Genomic DNA, 27,955 nt, shown 5'->3' with positions numbered 1-27,955 from the left:
CCAGAGGTTGCTTTATTATACAGGATTCTTTTAGCTATCCTGGGTTGCTGTGGGATGGTCTGTATGTCAAATGTGTTGCTGATCTGATTGGTCAATAAATAAATCACTGATTGGCCAGTGGCCAGGCAGGAAGTATAGGCGGGACTAACAGAGAGGAGAATTGAGAACAGGAAGCTGGGGAGGGAGACACTGCCAGCCGCCACCATGACAAGCCGCATGTGAAGATGCCAGTAAGCCACGAGCCACGTGGCAAGGTATAGATTTATAGAAATGGATTAATTTAAGATATAAGAACAGTTAGCAAAAAGCCTGCCACGGCCATATAGTTTGTAAGCAATATAAGTCTCTGTGTTTACTTGGATGGGTCTGAGCGGCTGTGGGACTGGTGGGTGAGAGAGATTTGTCCTGACTGTGGGCAAGGCAGAAAAACTCAAGCTACACTGGGTCTTTTGTTTTTCCATATGAAGTTGAGTATTTTTCTTTCCAAGTCTGTGAAGAATTGTGTTGGGATTTCGATGGGGATTGCATTGAATCTGTAGATTGCTTTTGGTAAGATTGCCATTTTTACTGTTACTCCTACCTATCCATGAGCATGGGAGATCCTTCCATTTTCTGATATCTTCTTCAATTTCTTTCTTTAGAGATTTAAAGTTCTTATCAAAAAGGTCCTTCACTTGTTTAGTTAGTGTTATCCCAAGGTATTTTATATCATTTGTGGCTATTGTAAAGGGTGATGTTTCTGACTTCTTTCTCAGCCCTTTTATCATGTGTGTATAGGAGGGCTACTGGTTTTTTTTGAGTTGATCTTGTATCCTGCCACTTTACTGAAGGAGTTTATCAGCTGTCAGAGTTCCCTGGTAGAATTTTTGGGGTCATTTATGTATACTATCTTATCATCTGCAAATAGTGAAAGTTTGACTTCTTTCCAATTTGTATCCCTTTGATCTCCTTTTGTTGTCTTACTGCTCTAGCTAGAACTTCAAGTACTATATTGAATAAATACGGGGAGAGTGGACAGCCTTGTCTTGTTTCTGATTTTAGTGGAATCACTTTGAGTTCCTCTCTGTTTAATTTGATGGTGGCTGTTGGCTTGCTGTAAATTGCCTTTATTATGTTTAGGAATGTTCCTTGTATTCCTGATCTCTCTAAGATCTTTATCATGAAGGGGTGTTGGATTTTGTCAAAGGCTTTTTCAGCATCTAATGAGATGATCATGTGGATTTTTTTCTTTCAGTTTGTTTATATGGTGTATTACATTGACAGATTTTTGTATGTTGAACCATCCTTGCATCCCTGGGATGAAACCTACTTGGTCATGGTGGATAATTTTTTGGATGTGTTCTTGGATTCGGTTTGTCAATATTTTGTTGAGTATTTTTGCATCAATATTCATGAGGGAGATTGGTCTGTTAATCTCTTTCTTTGTTGGGTCTTTGTGTGGTTTGGGTATCAGGGTAATTGTAGCCTCATAAAAAAGAGTTTGGTAATGTTCCTTCTGTTTCTATTGTGTGGAACAATTTGAAGAGTATTAGAATTAGTTCTTTGAAAATCTGGTAGAATTATGCACTGAAACCATCTAGTCCTGGGCTTTTTTTGGTTGGGAGACTTTTGATGACTGTTTCTATTTCTTTAGGGGTTATTGGTTTATTTAAATAGTTTATCTGGTCTTGATTTAACTTTGGTATGTGGTAGCTATCCAGAAAATTGTCCATTTCTTCCATATTTCCCAATTTTGTGGAGTACAGGTTTTTGAAGTATGACCTGATGATTCTCTGGATTCCCTCGTTGTCTGTTGTTATGTCTCCCTTTTCATTTCTGATTTTGTTAATTTGGATGCTCTCTCTCTCTCTGCCTTTTGGTTAATTTGGCTAGGGGTTTGTCTATCTTGTTGATTTTTTCAAAGAACCAACTCTTTGTTTCATTGATTTTTTTTTTTGTATTATTCTTTTGGTTTCTATTTCATTGATTTCAGCTCTCAATTTGATTATTTCCTGGTGTCTATTTCTGCTGGGTGAATTTGTTTCTTTTTGTTCTAGAGCTTTCAGTTGTGCTGTTAAGTCATTGGTATGAGATTTCTCCCTCTTCTTTTAAAATGTGTGCATTTAGAGCTATGAATTTTTCTCTTAGCACTGCTTTCATAGTGTCCCATAAGTTTGGGTATGTTGTACTTTCACTTTCATTGAATTCTAGGAAATCTTTAATTTCTTTATTTCTTCCTTGACCCGTTGGTGTTTCAGGTGGGCATTATGCAGTTTCCATGAGATTGTAGGCTTTCTATAATTTCTGTTGTTGTTGAAATCTAATTTTAAGGCATGGTGGTCCAGTAAGATACAGGAGGTTATTCCAATGGTTTTGTGTCTGTTGAGATTTGCTTTGTGACCAAGCATGTGGTCAATTTTTGAGAAGGTTCCTTGGGGTACTGAGAAGAAGGTATATTCTTTTGTGTTAGGATGGAATGTTCTGTAGTTACCTATTAAGTCCATTTGAGTCATAACATCTGTTAGGTCCTTTATTTCTTTGTTAAGTTTCAGTCTGGTAGATCTGTCTTTTGGTGAGAGTGGTGTGTTGAAATCTCCCTCTACTAATGTGTGGGGTTTGATGTGCAATTTAACCTTTAGTAATGTTTCTTTTATGAATGTGGATGCCTTTGTATTTGGGGCATAAATGTTCAGAATCGAGACTTCATCTTGGTGGATTTTTCCTGTGATAAATATGTAGTGTACATCCTGATCTCTTTCAATTGATTTTAGTTTGAAGTCTATTTTATTAGATATTAGGATAGCTATACCAGCTTGCTTCTTAGGTCCATTTGATTGGAAAGCCTTTTCCCAGCCCTTTACTCTGAGATAGTGTCTGTCTTTGAAGTTAAGGTGTGTTTCTTATATGCAGCAGAAGGATGGATCCTGTTTTCTTATCCATTCTGTTAGTCTGTGTCTTTTTATAGGTGAGTTGAGACCATTGATATTGATGGATATTAATGACCATTGATAGTTAATTCCTCTGTTATTTTTTGTGTTGCACTTTCCTTCTTTGATATTTGTTGATGTGAGATTATCTATTGCTTGAGTTTTTGTGGGTGTGTTTAGCTTCTTTAGGTTGGATTTTTCCTTCTAGTGCTTTCTATAGGGCTAGATTTGTAAACAGGTATTGATTAAATCTGGTTTTATCATGGGATATTTTGTTTACTCCACCTATGGTGATTGAGAGTTTTGCTGGGTATAATAGTCTGGGTTGGCATCCGTGGTCTCTTAGTGTCTGCATAACGTTTGCCCAGGACCTTCTAGCTTTCATAGTCTCCATTGAGAAGTCAGGTATTATTCGGATGGGTCTGCCTTTATATGTTACTTGGTCTTTTTCTTTTGTGGCTCTTAATATTTTTTCTTTGTTCTGTATGTTTAGTGTTTTGATTATTATTGGCGAGGGAACTTTTTTTTTTTTTTTTTTTGATCCAGCCTATTTGGTGTTCTGTAAGCTTCTTGTATCTTCATAGGTATTTCTTTCTTTAGGTTAGGAAAGTTTTCTTCTATGATTTTGTCGAATATATTTTCCGTGCCTTTGAGTTGGTATTCTTCTTCTTCTATCCCTATTATTCTTAGGTTTGGTCTTTTCATGGTGTCCCAAATTTCTTGGACGTTTTGTGTTACGACTTTTTTGTCTTTAGTGTTTTCTTTGACTGATGGATCTATTTTCTGTATTGTGTCTTCTGTGTCAGAGAGTCTCTGTTCCATCTCTTGCATTCAGTTGGTTATGCTTGTTTCTGTAATTCCTGTTCGTTTAGTCAGGATTTCTATTTCCAGCATTCCCTCAGTTGTGTTTTCTTTATTGTCCCAATTTCAATTTTCAAATCTTGAATTGTTTCCTTCATCTGTGTAATTACTTTTTCTTGATTTTCTTTGATTTCTTCCAATTTTTTTGTTTGTTTTTTCTTCCATTTCTTTAAGGGAATTTTTTATTTCCTCTTTAAGGGAATTTTTAATTTCTTCTTTAAGGGCCTCTATCTTCTTAAAGTCATGTTTAGGATTGATTTCTTCTATTTCTTCTGCCTTGGTATGTTCAGGTCTTGCAGGTGTAGAATCACTAGGTTCTGATGTTGTCATATAGGTCTGTATGTTGTTGCCTGTATTTTTGCACTGGCATCTACTCATCTCTTCCTCTGCTCGGTGCAGGCAGTGTCTGTGTCTGAAGGTGCCTCTCTTGTTCCAATTGTTAGTCTTGGTCCACTAGAAGTTCTTGGTCAAATCGGTGCTGTTGGGCTCTGTTTCTTTGGGAGCAGCTTAGCCCAATCAGTGTTAGTGGGTTCTGTCTCAGGGAGCAGTTGTTCCCAGTTGGTGCTTATGGTTTCCGTGGTTGTTAGGTTCGTAGGGGTTGGTTTGTTTGTTTTTGTTTGGTTGGTTGGTTGGTTGTTTTTTTGGGGGGGAGCAGGGAAAGTTAGCTATCTGGTCCCTGGAGCTCCGATGGCTGGGGCCTAGGGGCTAGAGACCTGATCTGCCAGTCCGGAGATGGGGGCTTACCTGTCCCCCGTCGGTGTAGAGTAGGCTTATGATTCTGGTGATCTGATTCGGTGGCTGGGCAGCGCCTTCTTTTGTGTTCTCAGGTCACATTTTGCTCATTCGTCAACTCCTCAGCTGATCTTGTTTCCTCAGACTGCAGACTGTAGGATTCTGAATCCTCTCCCAAATGGATCTCAGCTGAGCAGGGTAGTCTCACCAACACCTCCATGTTGTTGGGTTTCGCAGGATCAGCAGCTGGGCCCTGGGTTGGCCTCAGACCGAAGGTTCAGATCCGTTCTGGTCTGGTCCCACGGAGATCAGCCTGTCTTTTTAAACCAAACTTTCAGATAATCTGTCTTTGGTCCTACTTTGAAAGGTATAGTCATCTGGTATCGCTAGTTATTTAAAGCCTTTTAGGGTTCTGTGATGTAAAGTGATTTATTTCTGAGTTAATCATTCTGTTTCCTTGGGTCAAGTAGATGAAAAAGAACCTAATCTTAAAAAAAACAAACAAGAAAAGAACCTAGTCTTACCCATCAGCTTTCTGATTTACTTTCTTCCCTTCTTCCTTTCCTCCCTCCCTTCCTTAGTTTCTTTCTTGTTCTTTTTCCCTTTGTGAGGCATATTCTCAAGAGGAGTGTACTACCTTCCTGAGTGTGTGTATTTGTGTGTGTGTGTGGCGGGGGTAAATACAAGAGTATTGAACCAAAACCAGCCCCAGCTTGTACATTTCTATGGTAGTAAGCTTTTCTCCTCTCCTTGCCTGTTAAGTACAGGTTCTTATTTGTCTCCTTTTGCCTGTGAGGTTTCAAAGTCCTAGTGTGAGATCGTAGGACAATATAAATAGGACTTAAATATAATTACTAAAAGCTATTGGAGATCTTCCTTTTGGAGCCTTTTGTTTTTAGGGATATACAAATTATTCAGACCTAAGTCACTTGAAATATCTTCCCACTTTGTGATTAAGTTACCAAGTTGATATGTAGTTAAATTCCTTGCTTCATACTACTTTTGGTTTCTAGGGATTATTTCTTATTTCTTTTGATTTAATTTTGTTTTATAATTACTTAGTTTCAAACTCAAAACTTAAAAAACAAAGTACATTTATGAAACATGAATGTGTGTGTGTGTCTTTTTTTTTTTTAGATTTTGTTTTTAATTACTTGTATATGTAGGTGGGAGAAGGTTGTGCACTTGAATGCAGTGCTTGAGGAGGCCAGTCCAGAGTATTGGATCCTCTGGATCTAGTGTAACAGACGGTTGTGAGCTGCCTGATGTGGGTGTGGGAACCAAGCTTGGGTCCTCTGGAAGAGCAATAGATGTTCTTAATCACTGAGCTGTCTCTCTGACCTCAAGTGTACATTTCTGCCTCTTCCAGTTTCCTTATTTCTACACAGGGTCTGTTTGAGGCTTTAAGTAGACGTCTGTCTTGCTCCACGACTTTCTGTTCATTGCCTTCATTTAGTTTCCCTAGACCTCCTTATCACTACCTGATATTATTTCTCTATATCCTAGAATTTCTTTGACTTCTAGGCTATAAGTTCATGAGAGCTGGGCTTGAGATGTTCCAAATAAATGCAGTACTCAGTTTCTTATAAGGATCATTCACAGGAGTTTTGGTAACTCCCCTTTCTTTTTGAGTATAGATTATCAGCATGTTTTTTTTTAAAGATGTATTTATACATCTTTATTTATTTATTACATATACCATGTTACATCTGCATGTATGCCTGCATGCCAGAAGAGGGCATCAGATCTCATTATAGATGTTGTGAGCCACCTTGTGGTTGCTTGGAATTGAACTCAGGACCTCTGGATGAGCAGCCAGTGCTCTTAACCTCTGAGCCATCTCTCCAGCCCATTTTTTTTTCAAAAATATATTATTTAATCAACTGTTATTTAACATCACATAGAATGACATAGGATAATGTGATGTAGTGAGTATAACAGTGACAGGCCCAAGTTCTCAACTGTGTGGAACTGATATATATAAAAGATAGGCAAGAAGATGAAGATGGCCTGTGGTATCTGCTACTGCATTCAAAAGAACAATTTCTTATTCAACAAGCTATGCAGAATCTGACAGAAGTATTATAAAAAGGATGGGTACTCCAGCATTCTGTTGAGCTATACTTTGTTTTATAACCAGTTAAAGTATAATATAATGTATATATTCTGTGCAAATTGTGTGGTGAAAGTCATTAAGCCATCAGGAGAATCTGTCTCAAAAAGCCAAGAGTGTAAAAGCAAGCTCAGCATGGTGATACATACCTGAAGTCCCAGATACAGCTTGGAAGGAAAGGCAGGGCAGATCATGATGTGGGAAGGACCCTTGAGTCTGTGACTTTCAAACTAGTCTGAGCAACACAGTGAGACACATCTCAACAACAACCAAGAACCACACACACAACACACAGAATTACCACACACACACAACACACAAAATTACACAAGCCTAGGAAAGGAAAGGAAATCACAGAGCCCCTGGGCAAAATGATATTGGGGACATAGTATTCAACACTTCTTCTCAGTGATCTATAAAAAGTAACCTGATAAAAATAATAGCATGGTTTTTGTACATGGTAAATAGTGAAGAAAGACATTAACATAGCAACACATACGTACCTTTAACTCAGAAAAAGATCATGGACTATGCTGGGTGATGCCCAGCCACAGCCTACAAACACCCAGACAAGAGGGTCTTTGCCAGGCCTGCAGTTCAGATTCAGCCAGGAGAAATTAGAGTGGTGAATTTGCCTAAAGCCATAAAGAAGAACCTATTTCTCATGGAAGAAATCAAAACCTAAGAATTAAATTGGTATGGTGGCACATACCTTTAATCCTAGCAATTGGGAAGGCAGAGGCAGGTATCTATGAGCTTGAGGCCAGTTTGGTCTACATAATGAGTTCATGGACAGTCAGATGTAGAGAGACTGTGTCTAAGAAACTAAAACAAATGACCCCCCCCCCCAAAAAAAAACCCAAAAAATGGGGAATAAATTCATATTGTATTCAGGTTATTTCTAAATCATCATGCTGGAAGAGATTTCCGTTCTCTAAAACATGTGGTATAACGAGTTGATTCTTTCTTTCTTTCAGATGATATGCCGATGGGGACTGCTGCCAGACGTGCTTCAAATGAATTCTTCATGTGTGGAGGGTATGTTTATATATTTTACCAGAAGAGTTTTCATATTTGGGGCCCAGAGATGTGTTCAGTTGGTAGAATGCTTTCCTAGCTTGCACAGAGTCCGAGGTTCCACTGCAGGAGCACGTAGGTGAATACTGTGGCACACCATTGTAATCTTAGCACTTGGAAGGTGGAAGCAGGATGATCAGAAGTTCACATTTTAATTTAAGAAACATTTTTCATATTTTGTTATTTTTGTGACTTTACTAAATTTTGTTCTTGATTTACACATGTATACATTCATGTGTATAACATGCATATATACTATTTTGGGAGCTTGGTTTTTGTTTTGTTGTTCATTCATTTTGAGCCTGGGGATTGAACCTAACACCTCAGACACTGCTATTGAACTGTGTACCCAGCCCATTACAATTTTTTTTTTCTTATTTTGAGATAGCATTTTGCTAAGTTGCCTAGGCTGGACTTGAACTCATGGAAGCTCAAGCTGACCTTGAACTTGCACTTCTTCTGTCTTGTCTCTTGAGCAGGCTTGCACTACTAGGAAAAGCTAACAATTTTATAAAAGAAAAAATAATAGTTTTCCTTTATGTGTTTATGTATGTACTTGCAGTGCTAGAGTTTAAATCTAGAGCCTTGCACATGGTAGGGAAGTTCTGTGCCACTGAGCTGTATTCCCCGCTTATTTTTTGGTTTTCATTTTAAGACAGTTTCTATGTTATCCAGGCAGCCTTGAACTAGAAATCTTGCCTCAGCTTCCAAAGTGGCTAGGATTACAGCCCTGTGGCTCTAAACCCATTAAAACATTTTATTTGTGGCTCTAAACAATTTTATCTTTAAAAAAAAAAGGAAAGAAAGAAAGAAAAAGAAAAGAAATAAAAAGAACCATCCCCAGAAGGGGAAGGCTCTCAGTGAGCCCCTGCCTATCTTTCTCCCTGCCTTCAGAGACTTCTGCAGAGGCCCAGCTGCTCACTGGCCCCTCTACTATTCATGGGATAGCAGCCACCTAGCATCCTTCCCCACCTCCTGAATAAGCCTGCTCCCCAGAGTAATCAGGTGCATATCTTAACTTCTGCTCCAGGAAAGGAAGAGCCAGTGCAAGTGCTGGACCCAGAGAGTGTGCACAGACCCTCTGCTGGGCACTCTAAGCAAGCACAAGGCAAGCCCAGATTCAGTGTGTCCAGTGTCCATGGTAGAGCACATGCAGTGTGCAAAAGGAGCACAAGGGCCCAGGGACTACACAGTGGGAGCAGGCAAGGCTGTCAGTACACGTCCACTTTGTGTTTCACACCACTCACTGCAGACTGACACACCACAGGGCCTCAGTTCAAAGTCACGCTTGCCAGACTGCCCCGGTCCCTGCCAGAAGTAGGCAGTGAAGGAAAGGGGCATGGGATTAGCCTGTTGCTCTGGGCTCTCTGCAGTTCTAGGGCCCAAAGCCCCCAAATCCCCATAGTTAGTTGCTGTCATTCTTTTTTTTTTTTTTTTTTTTTTTTTTTGGTTTTTCGAGACAGGGTTTCTCTGTGTAGCTTTGCGCCTTTCCTGGAACTCACTTGGTAGCCCAGGCTGGCCTCAAACTCACAGAGATCCGCCTGCCTCTGCCTCCCGAGTGCTGGGATTAAAGGCGTGCGCCACCACCGACCGGCAGTTGCTGTCATTCTTGATGATGACCTCTAATCCATGATGCGGTAACTGAGCGCGTAGTAGCAGGTTCTTGTTAAGGTCTTTCACCTGTTGTTGAAGCACATCATTGTCTAGCTGCAGTTGATCTAACCCCTGCAGTTCTTCAGACAACGGTGGTTGCTCTGCTGCAGCTCCTGGATGTAATCACAGGCTTTGGATAGGATTCCACCTTTACTCTGGCCAGACTTGGTGCTCTCCATAGAGCAGTCTGGGATGACTTTGAACAGCTGCACAATCCAGTTGTTGATCTTGTCCAGGCGGCAGCGCTCCACTCATGATGAGCCCGGCGTTTCTCATTTTGAGTTGTCCTGGGAGCCTCTGACTATGGGAAATAAGGGTGGGTCCTGGAGACAATTGAACGCTGGCTCCCTCCCTGCAATACTTCTTGTGGTGACATCATCACAAAGAACTGACTGTTACTGGGAGGGGCTGCCTGCCCCAAAAGTGCCTCTGAGCCCTGGGTGGTAACAACAGCAGTTGTACTCCCAGATTGCAGTGCTGGGAAAGTAAGTATAAAGTGTTTCAGCAGCTCTTCCCTCTGTGTCAGCTGCATCGTCACTGGTGAAAGCACCCTGGATCACTGCCTGGGTCATAGAGTGTGGGGCAGGGTAGCCACTGATGGCACCAGTACCCTCTGTCTGGCCATCCAGCTGCCCTTCAGACTCCTTGATCACCCTCTACTTCACCTGGCCCCCACTCTCTGTTCAGAAGACGTCCTTGACGTTGGGGTCGGAGAAGTAGCAGCTGACTGGATGCTGGCGATAGCTACACTAGTTGGGTCCTCTCCAGTAGCCACTGCACCTTCCTGAATCTGCACTGTCCCTCTCTGGTCTCAGCTGTTTTCTGCTGCCCCTTCATCTCTGAGGGGCTCATCCGAGGAACTGGTCTGTTTTTGGAAGTCTTCGTATCTCCCGACTCAAAGGCCTGAGTGCTAAATCCGATTCAGGCCGCTTTAGTCGCCAATTTCCCCTGGCGGTAGTCTCCCTCTTTGAATCTAGGTCTCTCCATAGACAGCTGCTCATGCACAATTGCAGCCTGCAGCCATCTTAAAACAGATTATGATAACAAATGCATAAACTCTATCCTCTTAACTACGTCAAAGCTTATAGTGCAGTAGGTTAAGTATATTCTCATTGTTATGCAGCCTGATTAACCCTGGCACTCAGTCGAGTGACCGATGTTGCAGCTGATTTCCCCCACTTCCTGGGAGTATATCTTTTTTCCCCCTTTTTGTTTTTTCAAGACAGGGTTTCTCTGTGTAGCCCTGGCTGTCCTGGAACTTGTAGACTAGGCTGGCCTCGAACTCACAGAGATCCACTTACCTCTGCCTCCTGAGTGCTGGGATTAAAAGCGTGCACCACCACCCAGCTGTGCTACCACTACCTGGTAGGAATATATCTTTATTTATATGCTGTGTGCCCATTGATATTGGTTTATAGAAATTTGTGTTTTTGCCAATTAATTCTGCATAGCAATTTAAATTTAATTGATAAATCCAATATAGTAATACAGAATTGTATATTTGTCCACATGTTTACCTATACCTTGATAGACTCCCCCTCCTTTTTTTTTAAAAGACAGGCTCTCTCTATGTAACCCTGGCTGTCCTGGAGCTGAAATGTAGACCAGGCTGGACCCAAAATCACATGGATCCTCCCACCTCTGCCTCCCATGTGCTGGGATTAAAGGTGTGTGCTAACACCCAGGCCAACCTATATATGTTTTTATGGCTTCATATTACTATTTAGTGTCTTTTTTTAATGGTTTTTCGAGACAAGGTTTCTCTGTGTAGTTTTGGTGCCTGTCCTGGAACTCACTCTGTAGACCAGGCTGGCCTCGAACTCACAGAGATCCGCCTGCCTCTGCCTCCCAAGTGCTGGGATTAAAGGTGTGCACCACCACCACCTGGCGTGTCTTTTTTTTTTTAATCAGGAAAAGTCTTTTCTGAATGTCTACATTTGGCAGGGGGTTCAAGACAGGGTTTCTCTGAGTAGCTTTGGAGCCTGTCCTGGAACTTGCCCTGTAGACCAGGCTGGCTCGAACTCACAGAGATCTGCCCGCCTCTGCCTTCTGAATGCTGGGATTAAAGGCATATGCCACCACCACCTGGCTAACATCTCCATTTTTAAAAAAGTTATTTACTTACTTGTGTGTGTGTGTGCGTGCATGCATTGTTCAATAATGAAAGGTACATGAGCAAAATTTAAATGTATGCAGAAAATATAAAAATATTCTTTCATTCTTTCTTTTTCTGTTGTTTGTTTGTTTTTTTGAGACAGGGTTTCTCTGTGTAGTTTTGGTGCCTGTCCTGGATCTTGCTCTGTAGACCAGGCTGGCCTTGAACTCACAGAGATCCACCTGTCTCTGCCTCCTGAGTGCTAGGATTAAAGATATGTGCCACCACCGCCTGGCTTTTTTTTTTTTTTTTTTTTTTTTTTTTTTGGAAACAGGGTTTCTCTGTGTAGCCCTGGCTGTCTTGGAACTTGTTCTGTAGTCCAGACTGGCTTCAAACTCCGAGATCTGCCTGCCTCTACTGCCTGAGTGCTGGGATTAAAGGCGTGCTCTCCCACCGCCTGGCTATAGAAAGCTTTCTTAATACAATAATCTTAAATTATTAAAAGTGTAGTAAATGAGGTGGGGGTGAGCATACCAGGCAAAGAGAAAGAGAAGAAGCATTGAAGCAGCTCCTTTCTTTACCCTCCGAACTTGGGACACTGCCAGTTATGTTTGGGGGAGTGGGGGCAGTTGAACTCTTGTGGATTCCTGTCTTCTATGGTTTATACTACTGTTGAGCTTGTATTACACAAGTGTCCATGTCCACCACTTCTTCGTATACCAAAGGGCTCAGCTGGCTACATTTAACTTCATATTCTGTTGACTAGACAGGTTCTGTCCCTGCCCCACAAAAACTCCCCAGATCATACCCTGTGGTGTGACTAAATGTACTGAGTAGACCCCCCCCTTCCTGAGTTTGTGGTATGAGAAGTAAGCGTAGCATCGAGTTCTATACATGCAGAGGATCTGCCTTCATACTTTCCAAACCTCCTGAGTGTTGATCATTATGCTGGAGGCAACTTAGGTGTCCAGAACTTTGCTGGTAGTTCCGAGTTTCCAAACTACAACAGTGAGCAGCACTGTTGGCTACAGAGATAACTCACCTGTTGACCTCCAGGATTACTTTTGCTTAATGAGGTCTTCTCATGACTACTGAGGGCAGTGCCACTTTCCCTGTGCATTTGTACAAATAGGCTTTATATTATTACATTTGTGTGTGTGTGTGTGTGTGTGTGTGTGTGTGTGTGTGTATAAATATGCAGATGTCATAGTATACATGTGGAGGTCAGAGGACAGCTTTCAGGAGTGGGTTCTCTCTTCCCATCATCTGGCAGGGATCAAACTCAGCTTGTCACATTTGGTAGCCAGCTAGGGCTATGCAATGAAGCAATTATCTAAAAAAAAAAAAAATTGGAGAACAGGAAGCTTCCTGAGGTACCATGTTCTTGTTCAGGTAATTGATAGGCTCACTTGTATTAACTCTTTATCTGTTTATCTATCTATCTATCTGTCTGTCTATCTATCTATCTATCTATCTATCTATCTATCTATCTATCTATCTCTATCTATTTCGAGACAAGGTCTCTCTACATAGCCCTGGCTGTCCTGGAACTCACTAGGTAGATAAGGCTGACCCCAAACTCACAGAGATCCTGCTGCCTCTGCTTTTGGAGTGCTGGGATTAAAGATGCTTGGTCAGCATTAATTCTTAAGGGAAAGGATGATTGTATGTCTTTCCTTCTTTCTTTCTTTCTTTCTTTCTTTCTTTCTTTCTTTCTTTCTTTCTGTCTGTCTGTCTGTCTGTATTTCTTTTTGGTTTTTTGAGACAGGGTTTTTCTGTGTAGTATGTCTTTTTCTTTACCAGAAATCTTCCAGCTAGATTGTAGTTTTATGAACTTTTTGGTAGTGTAGATATCATTTCTCTACCCAAGAACAGAGAGATATAACTCTAAGCCCATTCTTTTGATCAGCAGGTAAAGTCCTGCAGTTGTAGTTCTTGGTTTTCATGCTACTGATTACGAAGAAGATGCTTGTGATAGTTTAAATGAGAATGGCCCCCATAGGCTCATATGTTTGAATGTTTGGTCCCTAGTTGGTGGACTGTTTAGGGAGGATTAGGAGCAAGCATTCCCAAATTCTGGGCAGATAGAAGGAAAATGAATAGAAGACTTTCACTGTCTTTCATCTGCTAACAAAGATATATGGACACATAAGGAAGTCTGAGATATTACATGATTTAACTGGGCATACCATTGCTGTCAATCAGTTTTGAGACAGGTTTCTCTGTGTAAGCTCTGGCTATCCTGGAACTCACTTTGTTAGCCCAGGCTGGCCTTGAATTCACAGAGATCCACCTGCCTCTGCCTCCTAAGTGCTGGGATTTAAAGACATGGGCCATCACCACCAGGCTATCAGGAGTGCAGGAGTTTTCTTGACAGATGTGAAATTGGGGTACATATGTTTTTTTAAACAGGATTATTTTTTATTCACATTTAAAAGTGATCATTTGGCTTTCTAGAATTTTCTCTAAATATAGCTAACAGGTCAACTGAAAGAAAATTAGTCTGACTACTCTTTCTTTCTTAAATTATGGTGGCAGGCAGTGTCAGCCTACTGTGTCACCTCACAGTGAGACAGCCCCAGTTCCAGTTCCTACTCAAGTAAGGAATTATCAGCGCATAGAGCAGAATCTTATATCCACTGCCAGCTCTGGCACAAATCCACATGGTTCTCCAAGGTAAGCCAGTGTCTTTATTCTTTTTATTTGTTTAATAGGTTTTGTTGTTGTTGTTATTAATACTCAAAGATTATTTGTGTTTAACCTCACACACATGTATTTGCCTAAGAATATAATTACCTGGGTTGGAGATTTAGCTCAGTGGTAGAGCACTTGCCTAGGGTTCGGTCCTCAGCTCTGAAAATAAAAAAAAAAAAAGAATATAATTACCCAGGAAGAACTTGGGCTGGGGATATAGCTCAGTTACAGAATGCTTACCCATCATGCACAATTCAATCCTTCATTCAATCCCAAACACTGTATAAACTAGGCAAGATGACACATTCCTGTGATCCTAGCCTTTGGGAGGAGAAAGCAAGAAGATCAGAAATTCAAAGCTATCCTTAACAGTAGTGAATTCAAGGCCATTCCAAGCTACGTGAGCTCTTGTCTCAAAACACAAAGCCAACAACAACAAAAACAGGTTTGGTGGCACACACCTTTTATTCCCTGCAAAAAGAAAGGCAAATGGATCTCTTGAGTTGAAAGCCAGCCTTGGCTGCATAGCAAGCTCCAGGCCAGCCAGGGCTACATAGTGAGACTCTATCTTAAAACTAGAAAAAATACAAAAGAACTTGTTTAATGAATACTTTTTCTGATATGGTGGCTCATGACTATAATCCCATCACTTGGGAGACCAAAGCAGGAAGATTGACAATTTGAAACAACTCTGGGCTACATGGCGAATCTTTGTCTGAAAAGAAAAAATAACAAGGGAAGAAGGCTTTCTCTTTCAGCAGATTTTTTATGTGTTGTGTGATTGTTCTACATCTGAGACCACCTCCCTCCCCAAAGGTGATAGTAAAGACCAACTCCATGAACCCAAGTAAAATAATGAGAAAACAAAGATGATGACAGAATTCCTACTTCCTCAAAGCAGAAGTGTGCATATAATCAAGATTCTGACAGGATGGGAATCATTGTGCCCTTTACAGTCCCACAGCTCAGAGAATTTGGTAGCATGGAAGGAGGAAATAACACTGCAATTCTAGCAACTTATTCTTAATATATCTGTACATAGTCAGATTCATATTCTCCATAAACAGTCTTTGACTATGACATAGCTTATTGTTACAATACCGAAAGGTGAGAAATAAGCCAAGTGCCACCAGTGTTTTCATACTGATTTATTATACTCCATCTATGACAATAGAAAGCTATGTACCTTCTATTCCAAATGAGTAAGGAAGCTAAATCTGACATAAAGAAGTTTCCAAGGTATAATATAAAACGAAAAAATTGTGATTTTTAGCCAGGCAGTGGTGGTGCATGCCTTTAATCCCAGCATTTGGGAGGCAGAAGCAGGTGGATCTCTGAGTTTGAGGCCAACCTGGTCTACAAAGTGAGTTCCAGGACAAGCGAGGGCTATTAAACAGAGAAACTCTGTCTCCAAAAACAAAAAGTGTGGTTTTGGGATCCCTTCATAGACCCCATAGGTCAAAACTGCTTGATAATAAGACTAGGATATGGTTTGCTTTTCTCATTGTATTGATGTATGCATCATGATGAAGAAGAGAAAAATGAATAAAACTGCTTATGTCTTAACATGAATCAAGGTAATGACCTACAAGTGTACGGTTAGTCTTTGTGATCTCTGCAGCCACATACAAAGAGTGTCCTCAACAAAGCAGCAAAAGCTGGTCTTTGAACATCACAGCCCTGGGTGGATAGGCTGCCCAGTATGCTAATGCTTCAGCACGTTCGTAGTGTATTAGATAGTTGCATTAGGAAAACATTGCATGATTGGATTGCCAGCTAAACTAGCCCCCTTTTCACTGAGCACTCTTTATTTTAAAGAATGGCAAACTATGGTATGGGAGTAGAGCAGCCCTTTTGTCAGAAATGAACTAAGTTTTTCTACTGGGAAGAAAACAATGAGGATAAATACCAATAATGAGTTTTCAAACAAAACCAGACCTCTGGAAAACATACTCACCACTGTAATGCTGACAGGTATTGTTAGTTTTTGCTCTGATATTTCTGTATGATTGATGGTGACATTTTTTAGATTTATTTTGTGTGTGTGAATGTTTTGCCTGCATGTATGTTTGTGCACCACTTATGTGCCTAGATGCCCTTGGATGTCAGAAGAGAGTGAAGGTGTTTGATCCCCTGGAACTGGAGTTACAGATGGTTGTGAACTGCCATGTGGGTGCTTGTACTTGAACCCCTGTCCTCTGCAAGAGCAAAAAATGCTCTTAACCACTGAGCCATCTTTCCAGCTCCATATCAGTGACATTTTGGTATGAATGTGGCCCTTTGATATTGTGTAATGTGTCAGTATTTGGATTATCTGCATAATCAGTGAAACAGTATTGTCCAAATTGTATTAAAAATGATGCACAAATTAAAGATTTATTCTAAGTGCCAATACTTTTCAGAAGAATGAACTTTAATGTTAAATATTCATGTATAGTTTCACATTGTAGCTAATGCTTTAGAAATCACTACTTGCTTAGTATCAAAGAAGAGTATCACAGTTATCTGAAAAGGCTACCAAAATATTTTTGCTTTTCTAGGACATACCTGTGTAAATGTGTTGTCTTCTTATATTTCACCCAAAATAACATAGGATATAACAACTTGATTGCAGAAGCAATTATAAACATTCAGATATCTTCTATTAAGCAGGGTACTAGAGATTTTCAGAAGTGTAAAATACCATGCTTCCCTCTAATTGACTTTCTTGGAAAATATATTTACCTTTTGTAATCTTAGGTTAAATGTAATATGTTAATTATTATTTTAATTTAAAAGCTTTGTTTATATATAATAAATAACAAGATATAGAAGTTAATAAAAGCTGTCTAGAAGCTAAATAGTTTTTCAGAGGATAAAAGAAACTGGACCTGAGTCCAGATTGACAATGATGGGTATGCCATGTGTTACTCAGTTATTAAAAGCTGATAGTAATGTTATACATTCAGGGCATTAGTGAACTCAGGAAGAATATACCAGAAACTAAGAATAGTGGTAACCTTCGTAATAAGGGTGGAGAAGCATGAAGAATTGGGTAGAAAAGAGAAGAAACTTTATCATTATACTACTATTTCTTTTTTTTTTTTTTTTTCCTGAGACCAGATCTCGTTGTGTAGTCCTGGAACTCTCTATGTCCACCTGCCTCAGCCTCCTAAGTGTTAAAGACATGTGCCACCACACCTGGCTCATTTTACATTTTTCATTTTTGTTCCTTGTAACCATTATGTGTTATATGTTTTAAAACTATTCTACATGGAATGCTGTCTGGAGTTATCAGAAAAAAAGTGTCAGAAATAAAGTTCTGACCTGGGTCCTATCAGATAGGAAATAATTCTCTTTTTCTTTTCAGATCTGCAGTAGTACGAAGGTCTAACACCAGCCCCCTGGGCTTCCTCCGGGTTGGGTCCTGCTCTCCTGTACCAGCAGAAGCAGTGCAGACAGGAGGACGAAGACTCTCAACTGGCTCCTCCAGGCCTTACTCACCATCCCCTTTGGGTGAGGAGAATTGAATGCAGTCGTTTTTAACCTGATTTTCTCTGTAACAAATTTGATATAGCACATTCTTAAGGAACACTGGGTGATGATAACAGTGCTTTTAAGCTGATTATAGGACATACTGTGCTGTGGAATAATTCTCTTTGTACACTGTGAAGATTTGTTGCTGTGATTGGTTTAATAAACAAGCTGACTAGCCATTAGCTAGACAGGATTTTCAGGACAGAAGACTCTGGGAAGGACAGAGTCCTGTGGAGATGAACGTGCCATGCTAATAAAGGTACAGCCATGTGGCAGGGTTTAAATAAGGAATATGGGTTAATTTAAGAATTAGCTAGTAACAAGCATAAGCTATTGGCTGAGTATTTATAATTAATATAAGCCTCTGTGTGGTAATTTGGGAAGTACTGCATTCTACTCCCAACTTCACCTTAAAAATCTCTATATTGGCCAGATGTGGTGGTACACACCTTTAATCCCAGCACTTGGGAGGCAGAGGCATGTGGATCTCTGTGAGTTTGAAGCTAGCCTGATCTACAGAGTGAGTTCCAATACAGCCAAAGCTATACAGTGAAACTCTTATCTTGAAAAAAACAAAGTAATCAAAGAAAGAAAAGAAATATAAAAAAAAAGGAAAAAACAAAGTAAATAACATAAGTAAATACATAAATAAATAATCTCTGTATTGGAACCTGGGGGATGACTTGTCAGGTGAACATAAGGACTGGAGTTCAGATCCCAAGAACCCACAAAAATGCTAGATAGGTTTGGTGACCTACCTGTAATCCCAGCCTTGGAAGGCAGACAAAGTAGATTCCTCTTTGCTTCTCCCTAGCAAGCTGGTGACATCTGGATTTGATTGGGAGACTGTGCCTCAAAGAATAAGGAGGAAGAGTGAGCAAGAGAGACACAGGAGAGAAAAGGAAAAATAAAATTTCTAATCTGTATGATGACTGTTGGAAATATAAATGTATCTTTTATCTCAAAAGTATCCTCATCCTCTGGTTAGCCTAAGCCCTGGGTTAAAAAAATCAAATGTTTTCCCTACTTAACACTCAGATGAGTAAAGATTAATTAAAATACAACAGCCCTGGGTCACATTCACCAGAAGCTTTCTGGCTCAGAGTGATAATATGTCAGCAACTTTGTTACAAATCCTCCTGTATTTATTTATTTATTTGTTTGTTTGTTTGTTTGTTTATTATGTATACAGTATTCTGCCGGCATGTCTGCTTGCAGGCCAAAAGAGGGCACCAGATCTTATTACAGATGGTTGTGAGCTACCGTGTGGTTACTGGGAATTGAACTCAGGACCTCTGGAAGGGCAGTTAGTGCTCTTAACCTCTGAGCCATCTCTCCAGCCCCAGATATTCCTACTTTTCCTTGGTGGTTGTTTAAGAAAACCTAAAACAAACAAAAATACCAGAAACCACAGTAAACAGAAAAATAAACAGCATTTTAAGTGAAATTAAGAAACACAGTTCTGAAGTCAGAGTATATGTAAGGGAGGCCAAAGTACCTAGGTCTGTAGTATCTCCTGCTCAGAGTACCGAGACATCTCTAGTCATCTGTAGTCAGAATACAGCAACTCGCTGATACTGTGTTTTAAGCTTTAAGCCAGGGACTGAGAAGACGACTCAGTGGTAGAGTGCTTTCCATGGAAGCATGAAGATCTGGATTAGGATTTCCAGCACCCGTGTGAAAGCAGCAAACATCTGTAACCCCAGCACTGGGGAAAAGCAGGGCGAGTGGATAGCAGGGCTGGTTGGCTCAGTAAAAGACCCTGTCTCAAAAAACGAGGAAGAGAGTCATAAAAGACAGCCAGCATCAACTTCTGGCATCCATATTTATGTACCACACAAAAAAACAAAATTGAAAGAGCCTCATTACCCATTCTGGTTTTTGCTAATAAAAAAAAAAAAAGAAAAGAAAAGAAAAGAAAATCTGTTCAAACCAAATGGTGGCCTTGCCTCACTCCGACAGGTGCCACTGGAGCATGCTGTCTATGGTCTGCAAAGACAAGATCCACATGTTATCCTTACAGCTGAAAGGGCCCATTCCTCACCACTTGACAGAGCCCTTTCCTGTGATAGACCTGTCTTATGTCTGTGTAAACACCCTGAAACTCCTTGCTTGCTCACGGCAGTTTGTGTTCACAGGAAGGTAGATGAAAAGAAAGTCTTGTGTATCCAGGAGAGTGATTGGGAAACCACCTGTAAAGGCTAAGGGGAGGGTCAAGAGGAAGCAGAGAAAGCTTCAGTCCAAGGTACAGATTTGACACCTGGGAGAGGAGGGGAAAATCAAGAAAGAAGAAAGAGCCTCAGACGATAGCCAAGTCTATAAAGTTTTGTCCAGACTACAAGAATAGCCCTAAGCACTGAGATGTCAGATGAATTCCTTGACCTATTCAACAGGCCTAAATTTGTCTTTGGTTGGTAGCAGCCTTCAGGAGCCTGACCTCAGCACAAATGTGATTATCTGTCAGCTGGACCTGCAACCCCACAAGCCCACATTTATCCAAACTCTGGAACTTCTGTTACAACAACCTACCTGTTGGGGACAGTTATTTGTTTTATTGTTATACAATACTTTTAAAATCTCAGCCTTCCTGGCACCTAGAACACTGATTAGGTATATTAAATCTTTGCCAGTTAGAATTATATAAACTATTACAGACTGAGCAGCTTGTGTGTGTGTGTGTGTGTGTGTGTGTGTGTGTGTGTGTGTGTGTGTGTGTGTTGTCCATTTCTATCCTTTATTGTTTTTGAAATTTTTCTTATTCTTTGTTTCATTTCTAGTTGGTACCATTCCTGAACAGTTTAGTCAGTGCTGCTGTGGGCATCCTCAGGGCCATGAAACCAGGAGTAGACACTCTTCAGGTAGGAAAATATATTGTATTATGAGTGGATTTGAGTTATATTTTTCCAGTCTTCTTAAAAGAACAGAATTGATATGAAATATTCCCTCTCCTGTGGTGTCTTTTTAGAATTTTTGTCTAATGTTTTTAATATATCATGTATCTAGTATCTCCTTGCGATCATAAGATTCCTTTATAATAATTAACCTTAAGGAACCAAGGGACTAGGTATGTAGCTCAGTTGATAATGTACTTGCCTAGCGTGCACAAAGCCTTAGGTTCAGTCCTCAGCACCACGTAAAATCATGTCTGTAATCCCAGAACTCTGCAGGATTAGAAGTTCAAGGTCATACTTAGTTAAATAGCAAGTTAGAGGCCGGCATGGAATCTATGAGACTCTGTCTCAAAAAAAAGAAGGAGGGAAGAAAAAATTTTAAAAAATGTGTGTGTGCGTGTTTTTATTGTTGTATTAGATAATGCATATTCCTGGAAAGGTACATATAAATCATACTTTTATAAGTCAAATTTTCTGTGTGAACATGTAAAGAGTTAAATAATTAAAGAAATCCCATATTATTAACAATCTCACTCATTCTGTTTAATTTTTTTTATTTTCTTTAAAGGAACATTTAAATAAATTTTCCTGATCATGACATTTATTTAAGTTTATTTTCTATAAAAAAAAATAGGATAATGGAGGGGGCTGAAGAGATGGCTCAGTGGTTAAGAGCCCTGGCTGCTCCTCCAGAGGTCCTTAGATGGAATCCTGATGCCCTCTTCTGGCATACAGGTGTATATGCAAATAGAGTACTCATAAAATACATAAATAAATAGTATTTTTTAAAGTAGAATAATGTTCTTAATAATAAATGTTAGGCCGAGCGGTGGTGGCGCACGCCTTTAATCCCAGCACTCGGGAGGCAGAGCCAGGCGAATCTCTGTGAGTTCGAGGCCAGCCTGGGCTACCAAGAGAGTTCCAGGAGAGGCGCAAAGCTACACAGAGAAACCCTGTCTCGAAAAACCAAAAAAAAAAAAATAATAATAATAATAATAATAATAATAATAAATGTCAGGTTTGGAATGAGATCAAGCAGGAATGATCAGTAGCAAAGCTCTGATTGTTTTTGTTTGTTTATTTGTTTTTTATTTTATTTTTTTAAGATTTATTTATTTATTATGTATACAGCATGTATCCCTGCAGGCCAGAAGAGGGCACCAGATCTCATTACAGATGGTTGTGAGCCACCATGTGATTGCTGGGAATTGAACTCAGGACCTCTGAAAGAGCAGTCAGTGCTCTTAACCTCTGAGCCATCTCTCCAGCCCATTGTTTTGTTTTTTTAAAACAGGGTTTTTCTATTTAGTTCAGGCTATGCTGGGCGGTGATGACGCATGCCTTTGATCCCATCACTCATGAGACAGAGCCAGGCAGATCTCTGTGAGTTTGAGGCCAGCCTGGTCTACAGAGCGAAATCCAGGACAGGCACCAAAACTACACAGAGAAACCCTGTCTCAAAAAAAAAAAAAAATCCTTATTTAGTTCAGGCTGTCTTGAAACTGTCACTATGTAGACTAGGCTGGCCTTGAACTCACAGAGATCTGCCTCCAGAGTGCTGGATTAAAAGCATACTCAGCCTCCGATGGTAATTTTTATGTTGTTGTAATTATTGGATGGCTTGTCATGTAATTGGGTTTTTTGTTTGCTTCTTTGAGACAGGATCTTGTTAATATAGTCCCAGGATGGCTTTGAACCTGAGATCCTCTTACTTTAGCCTCTCAACTATGGGATTACAAGTGTGCACCACCAAATCTGGATTTAGTGTCTGTTTTTAGAAGATAATACTTTGGGCACTAGGAATACTTTCGTGCTCTTAATGTCGTAACCAATTTAGTAATAGTTTGGTTTGCAAGAGACTTTAGAGAATGTCTTAGTGGAACTTAAGTATTAGTGATCTTTGCTGGGCAACAACATGATTTTTGTGGGAAAGGGATGCCTAGTCTCTTAGGTAGATGTATTGCCTGCCTGCCTGTCTCTCTCCATGTCTCAGACAATGTGGAGGGCAGGGACCACCACCTGAGGTTGCTTCTCTGGCGTCCACATGCACTCCATGATATACTCAACTGTCCTTGGACATGCACATTTACACAGATTGCCTTTTTTATTTCCTGTGTTTTATCTCTGCACTTCTCTATGGATTTTAATGTTGCCTTCGTTTTATGATAGGTTCTCCAGTGCCACAGACCCAGTCACCACAGTCACTCTTACTGGGTGCTAGACTGCAGAGCGCCCCCACCCTCACTGATATCTATCAGAACAAGCAGAAGCTCAGAAAGCAGCACTCTGACCCCGTGTGTCCATCGCATGCGGGAGCTGGGTATAGTTACTCACCTCAGCCTAGTCGGCCTGGCAGCCTTGGAACCTCTCCCACCAAGCACATGGGGTCCTCTCCACGGAGTTCTGACTGGTTCTTTAAAACTCCTTTGCCAACTATCATTGGCTCTCCTACTAAGGTGTGTTTCTTAAGCCCTTTTATACTTCTGAACTGGTCTTGATGAAAGGGTTCATCGTGAGAATAGTTACAGTTGTAGTGAACAGTTGCTGGGTTGAGTGCTTTCCTTTCATGAAAGGAAATTGAGCCTAAAGAGCTGAAAGGAACAGCCCAGCATCACACGTTATAAATACAAAGCCAGTATCTGAATCCACATCTAAGTCCCAAAGCAATACTCATGACCAGTGTACCATATATTCTGTTCATTCTGAACATTTTGTATGTCATATTAACTAGCTTATATATGTTTCTTTAGACTACAGCTCCTTTCAAAATCCCTAAAACACAAGCATCTTCTAACTTGTTAGCCTTGGTTACTCGTCATGGGCCTGCTGAAAGCCAGTCCAAAGATGGAAATGACCCTCGTGAATGTTCCCATTGCCTCTTAGTACAAGGAAGTGAGAAGCAACGATCTGAGCTGCAGAGCAAGGCAGTATTTGGCAGGTAAAAGACTATTTTCTCTTTACCCTTTAATATGAAAACTAATCAATAAATCAATGTGTTCTGTTGTAAAAGCAATGAGATACATTAGTTTAGTAGGTGGTTTATGCCATGCGATTAATAATATGTACCATATACATTTGGAATAAGTCGGGGAGAAGAGGGTTTATTTGACTTATACTTTCACATCACTGTTCATTACTGAAGGAACTCAGGACAGGGCAGGATCTTAGAGGTAGGAGCTGATGCAGAGGCCATGGAGCGGTGCTGCTTACTGGCTTGCTCTCCATGACTTGCTCAGCCTGCTTTGTTGTAGACCCCAGGACCACCAGCCCAGGGATGGCCTTCTCGACCAACTGTATGCCAATCCCTCCCGCATTGATCACTAATTGAGAAAATGCCTTACAGCTGGATCTCATGGAGGCATTTCCTCAACTGAGGCTCCTTCCTGTCTAATGACTCTAGCCTATAACAAGTTGACACACAAAATCAGCCTGTACAGAGCTCTTCCTGAGTTTCTTGAATAAACTATTTCTTTTATTTTGTTTAGAGAAGTTTATTTATACCCTGAATTTATTTTATTTTATTTTATTTTTTCACATCTCCAACAGATTTATTTTTAAAGGCATGGCCTAAGGGAGAAAAAAAATGGGGTACAGAAGTATGGACTAGAAAATAAATACAAATGTAAGCTGTTTTACTAATTATTTTATAACCACAAACTCGTACAGAGGATGATGCCCTGTACAAAACACAACAGATTCAAACGAGGTGTTCCCTTAGCAAGGCTGAAGAGTCAGTCTCTGGTATTTGGAATTTAGGATGCAGTCCTTGTTTTTGGATGGATCACTGGGTGTTTGGCACAGTCCATGCTTTTAACCAGATTTGAACAGAAGAATGGCCACCTGGCCCAGGCAAAAGTAGATGAAGTGTTTGGTTTCATGTGTCACATAACTACTGAAGTTCCTCCCCACAATGCAGTGCCAGGTGGGGTTGTACTTCTTGTCAAACTCCGTCTTGATATGGGCCGCAATATCCTTCTCTATGTTATACTTCTCCAACACGTGAGCCGGACACTCCACCGAGTCCTGTTGCATCTCTTCCGACATGTCTGCATTTTTGATCACCGCCTTCTGGTCGCACATGGTTGCCGTGAAGCAGGGGCCAGCCAGCTGCTGCGAGCTCCTAGGGAAGGTGCTGGCGCCGCTCAGGCAGCTGAGGAGAGCCGGTCGCTACCGAAGCCGTGGCGCATCTCCCCTGAATTTATTTTTAATCGGTTTTTGAAAAGGTGTTTTCCTATTATTCACATCACTATTCTTTTCAGATCTGTCAGTACTGGGAAGTTATCAGACCAACAAGTAAAGGCACCTCTAGGTGGACACCAGGGCAGCGCAGATAGTTTAAATACAGAACGACCAATGGATATAGGTAAGAAAATTTTCTTAATTTGTCAACAGGTAATTGGTTAGCATATGCATAATTTATTACTTTATAATAAAGTGTCACAAGCTTGGTGGCTTAAAACAGCACAAATATATATTCTTATACATATATATTTGTATATGTATAAAACATGACAGGTCATTCCTGTCATCTCCTCTTCCTTCTCAGCACCCATCCAAACAATCTTACTCAGTATCTTGATGAGCAGTACTCTATGATTGGAAGATTTGTGACCAAAATGTTATCGTCAGTAGGATTGTCCTGGCCAAAGTTCCCTAAGCACAGTGCTCCCAAGCCTTTTTCTTTAGTAGCAGCTGAATCCCAGAAAGATCCAGTCACTAAGGCCCCTGAAACTTTCAGAGTTGCTCCAGGGCGTGTATCTATTGACCACTCCTTTCTAGATTATCTGAACTGTTTATCCAAAAAAATCAGCAACAAACAAACAATCAGAAAAACATCAGGGAGATTCCATGCCCTTATCCCAGGCTTGTTTACAATTAAAATTTCTGGAATATATTCTAGAAATACCTAAGTACTATATACAACCAAATTTTGCAATCTATCATAAACTTCTTGTTTTCTCTGTTTGTTTGTTTGTTTTTTTGTTTCTTTGAGACAGGGTCTCCCTTCATAGCTGTGGCTATCCTGGAACTGTATAGATGAAGCTGGCCTAGAACTCAGAGATATACTTGACTTTGCCTCTTGAATGTACTAGGATTAAAGGCTTGTGCCACCATGCCCAGCTCTCTATTGTCTTTATTGCATCCTTAAAAAAATATCTTGGGCCAACAAATTACCTGCTTGTATTTGTTTTCTATTCATTAATTCATTCAGTTATTTATTTATTTGTTTGTTTTTTCGAGACAGGGTTTCTCTGTGTGGTTTTGGAGCCTGTCCTGGATCTGGCTCTGTAGAGCAGGCTGGCCTCAAACTCACAGAAATCCACCTGCCTCTGCCTCCTGAGTGCCGGAATTAAAGGTGTGTGCCACCACCACCTGGCTATTTTCTTATTTACCATTTCGGGTTGTCTTTAGTTGCTTCTGTGGATTTGCATTTCCATCTAATGTTTTTTTCTTACTTGAATACAGCTTTGTTCCCATCTTCATTCTTAGTATTATTAGCTAGTAAATGACATATTTTTATGTTACAGGCCCAACAACAAAACTATATGTTTTTTTTTAGATTTATTTGTGTTATGTGTATGAATGTTTTGCCTCTATATATGTATGTGTGCCATGTTTGTGCATGTTGCACATGGGTTACAAATGGCCGTGAGTCACCATGTGAGTTTTGTAAACCAAACCCAGGTTCTCTACAATAGCAGCAATTGCTCTTAACTGCTGAGCCATCTCTCCAGCTCCATGCATGTTATTCTTACACAGTTACTTTTCAAATCATTTGAGAAAGGAGAAGGAAGATGTAGTGGATTAGCTTCTAAGGCCAGTTACTTATGGCTTAAAGAACTTTCCTTGGTATTTCTTGTCAGAATACCAAGTTTGTTAGTCTCAAACTCTCTTAACTTTTTGTTTATTTAGGAGCATTTTTTTTAATCTTCTTTTAAAAAAAAAAAATCTATGCCAGGGAGTGGTGGTGCACACCTTTAATCCCAGCACTCAGGAGGCAGAGGCAAACAAATCTCTGAGTTCAAGACCAGCCTAGTCTACAGAGGGAGTTCCAGGACAGCCAGGACTACACAGAGAACCCCTGTTTTGAAAAACAAAACAAACAAAAAACATAAAAAAACCTGTGTGTATATTCATGTTTGTGTGAGAGTGGAGTCAGAGGACACTCGGTGCTATTCTTCATTTTCTCTGTGTTGGAGACGGTCTTGTTCAATGTGGTCTATACTAGGCTGACTGGGCCGTGAGTTTCCAGGGGTTCTTGTGATTGCACCTCCCACTCACTGTAGGAGCACTGGAATGCCAGGCATGCTCAGCTCCGTGTGAGTTCTAAGGATCCAGCTCAGGATAGTAGAGTAAGTGCTTTACCCACTGAACCATCTCTCCAGTAGGAAGTATGTCGATGTAACCTCAGGTCAAAGATTACTCTTTTTTTATTCTTATGCAGATGAGGATATAGCCCAGCTCTTGGATTCACTTCTGAAGAATTTTCTAGATAAAGATTTTTTTTGTTGTTGTTAAATAACATAATTCTTTATTGAGTCTTTTGGAATTTCACATCTTGTACCCCAATTCTTCTCACCTCCCAACCCTTCCATATCTGACCCTCACACCTGCAGCACCTCCCAAAAGAATCCTCCCCCCAAAAAATAATTAATTAAAAACAAAACAAAAAAAAAAAAACCCACCTTGCTGCTCCTCTGTTTTTCCCGCCTCTCCAACACCTCTTTATTGGTCCTAGTGGCATTGGGAGCTGCAGTGTGTCATGCAGTATGCCCTTTTTGTCCCATCAGCCCCACCCACAAATGTTCATTGCAATGAGTCCTTGGTCTGGTTCAAGGCCTCTGGCCTCTGGCACCATCATCACTGGACCCTCACTGAACTCCTCTCAGATATACTGCTCTTGCCCCAAGTCATAGAGATCCTTCCGCTAACATTCCACAGGACCAGTGCTCCAGGGGGTCACAGATGGGGTAGATGTTAAGATGGGCCAATCCAAAGCCCAGGATGTGGGCCTAGGTGGTAGCTGAGCTGGTCAGTGCAGGCCAGAAGGACTGCCCCCCTCAGGCAAGTGGCAGGGCCAATTCTCCCCTGAGGGGCAAGGTCAGATCTGCTGCAGTGTCCAGCAAGGGGCAGGGCCAGCCATCCCAGGGCCATTGAAGGGCAGGGCCAGCTCAGCACAGCCCCCAGACTCCAACACACCATGCGCTGGCCCCCAACCCCAGTGGCTGCATGGGCCACAGACATCAACACAGTTCCCAGCTGCAGCAGGACCACGAACCCAAACATGGCCCTGGGTGGCAGCACAGGCCACTCAGATGGGCTTGGCCTCAGCAGCAGCATAGCCCTTGGATACCAATATGGCCACAGGTTGCATCACAGACCTTGGGCATCTGTGTGGTCTTTGGTGGCAACATGG

General features: G+C 40.8%; 2 protein-coding genes and 1 pseudogene across 2 annotated transcripts in view; 1 reads left to right on the top strand and 2 right to left on the bottom strand.

The window, feature by feature from the left end:
• The window catches only part of Ulk2 (unc-51 like autophagy activating kinase 2), an 89,929-nt gene that overhangs the window by 41,817 nt on the left and 20,157 nt on the right, over positions 1 to 27,955 (top strand). The window contains exons 14-20 of the mRNA XM_059270858.1: positions 7,590 to 7,650; positions 13,976 to 14,113; positions 17,481 to 17,626; positions 20,425 to 20,505; positions 22,708 to 22,994; positions 23,289 to 23,476; positions 24,798 to 24,901. Of these exons, the coding sequence (XP_059126841.1) occupies positions 7,590 to 7,650; positions 13,976 to 14,113; positions 17,481 to 17,626; positions 20,425 to 20,505; positions 22,708 to 22,994; positions 23,289 to 23,476; positions 24,798 to 24,901 (1,005 nt within the window). The remainder of the gene's footprint in view (positions 1 to 7,589; positions 7,651 to 13,975; positions 14,114 to 17,480; positions 17,627 to 20,424; positions 20,506 to 22,707; positions 22,995 to 23,288; positions 23,477 to 24,797; positions 24,902 to 27,955) is intronic.
• Positions 9,256 to 10,179, bottom strand: LOC131917192 (upstream stimulatory factor 1-like; annotated as a pseudogene).
• On the bottom strand, positions 24,066 to 24,721 carry LOC131917193 (dynein light chain 1, cytoplasmic-like). Its single transcript, XM_059270860.1, has one exon. The coding sequence runs from the start codon at positions 24,616 to 24,618 to the stop codon at positions 24,349 to 24,351; it is 270 nt and encodes an 89-aa protein (XP_059126843.1). The 5' UTR covers positions 24,619 to 24,721; the 3' UTR covers positions 24,066 to 24,348.

This window comes from Peromyscus eremicus, chromosome 8a (genome assembly GCF_949786415.1).
Source record: "Peromyscus eremicus chromosome 8a, PerEre_H2_v1, whole genome shotgun sequence".
NCBI classification, from domain to species: domain Eukaryota; kingdom Metazoa; phylum Chordata; class Mammalia; order Rodentia; family Cricetidae; genus Peromyscus; species Peromyscus eremicus.
This window is presented reverse-complemented; position numbering and strand designations above follow the sequence as displayed.

Bases quoted from the DNA above. Each gene is read 5' to 3' on its own strand.
- LOC131917193 (XM_059270860.1), bottom strand. From the start codon at position 24,618: ATGTGCGACCAGAAGGCGGTGATCAAAAATGCAGACATGTCGGAAGAG.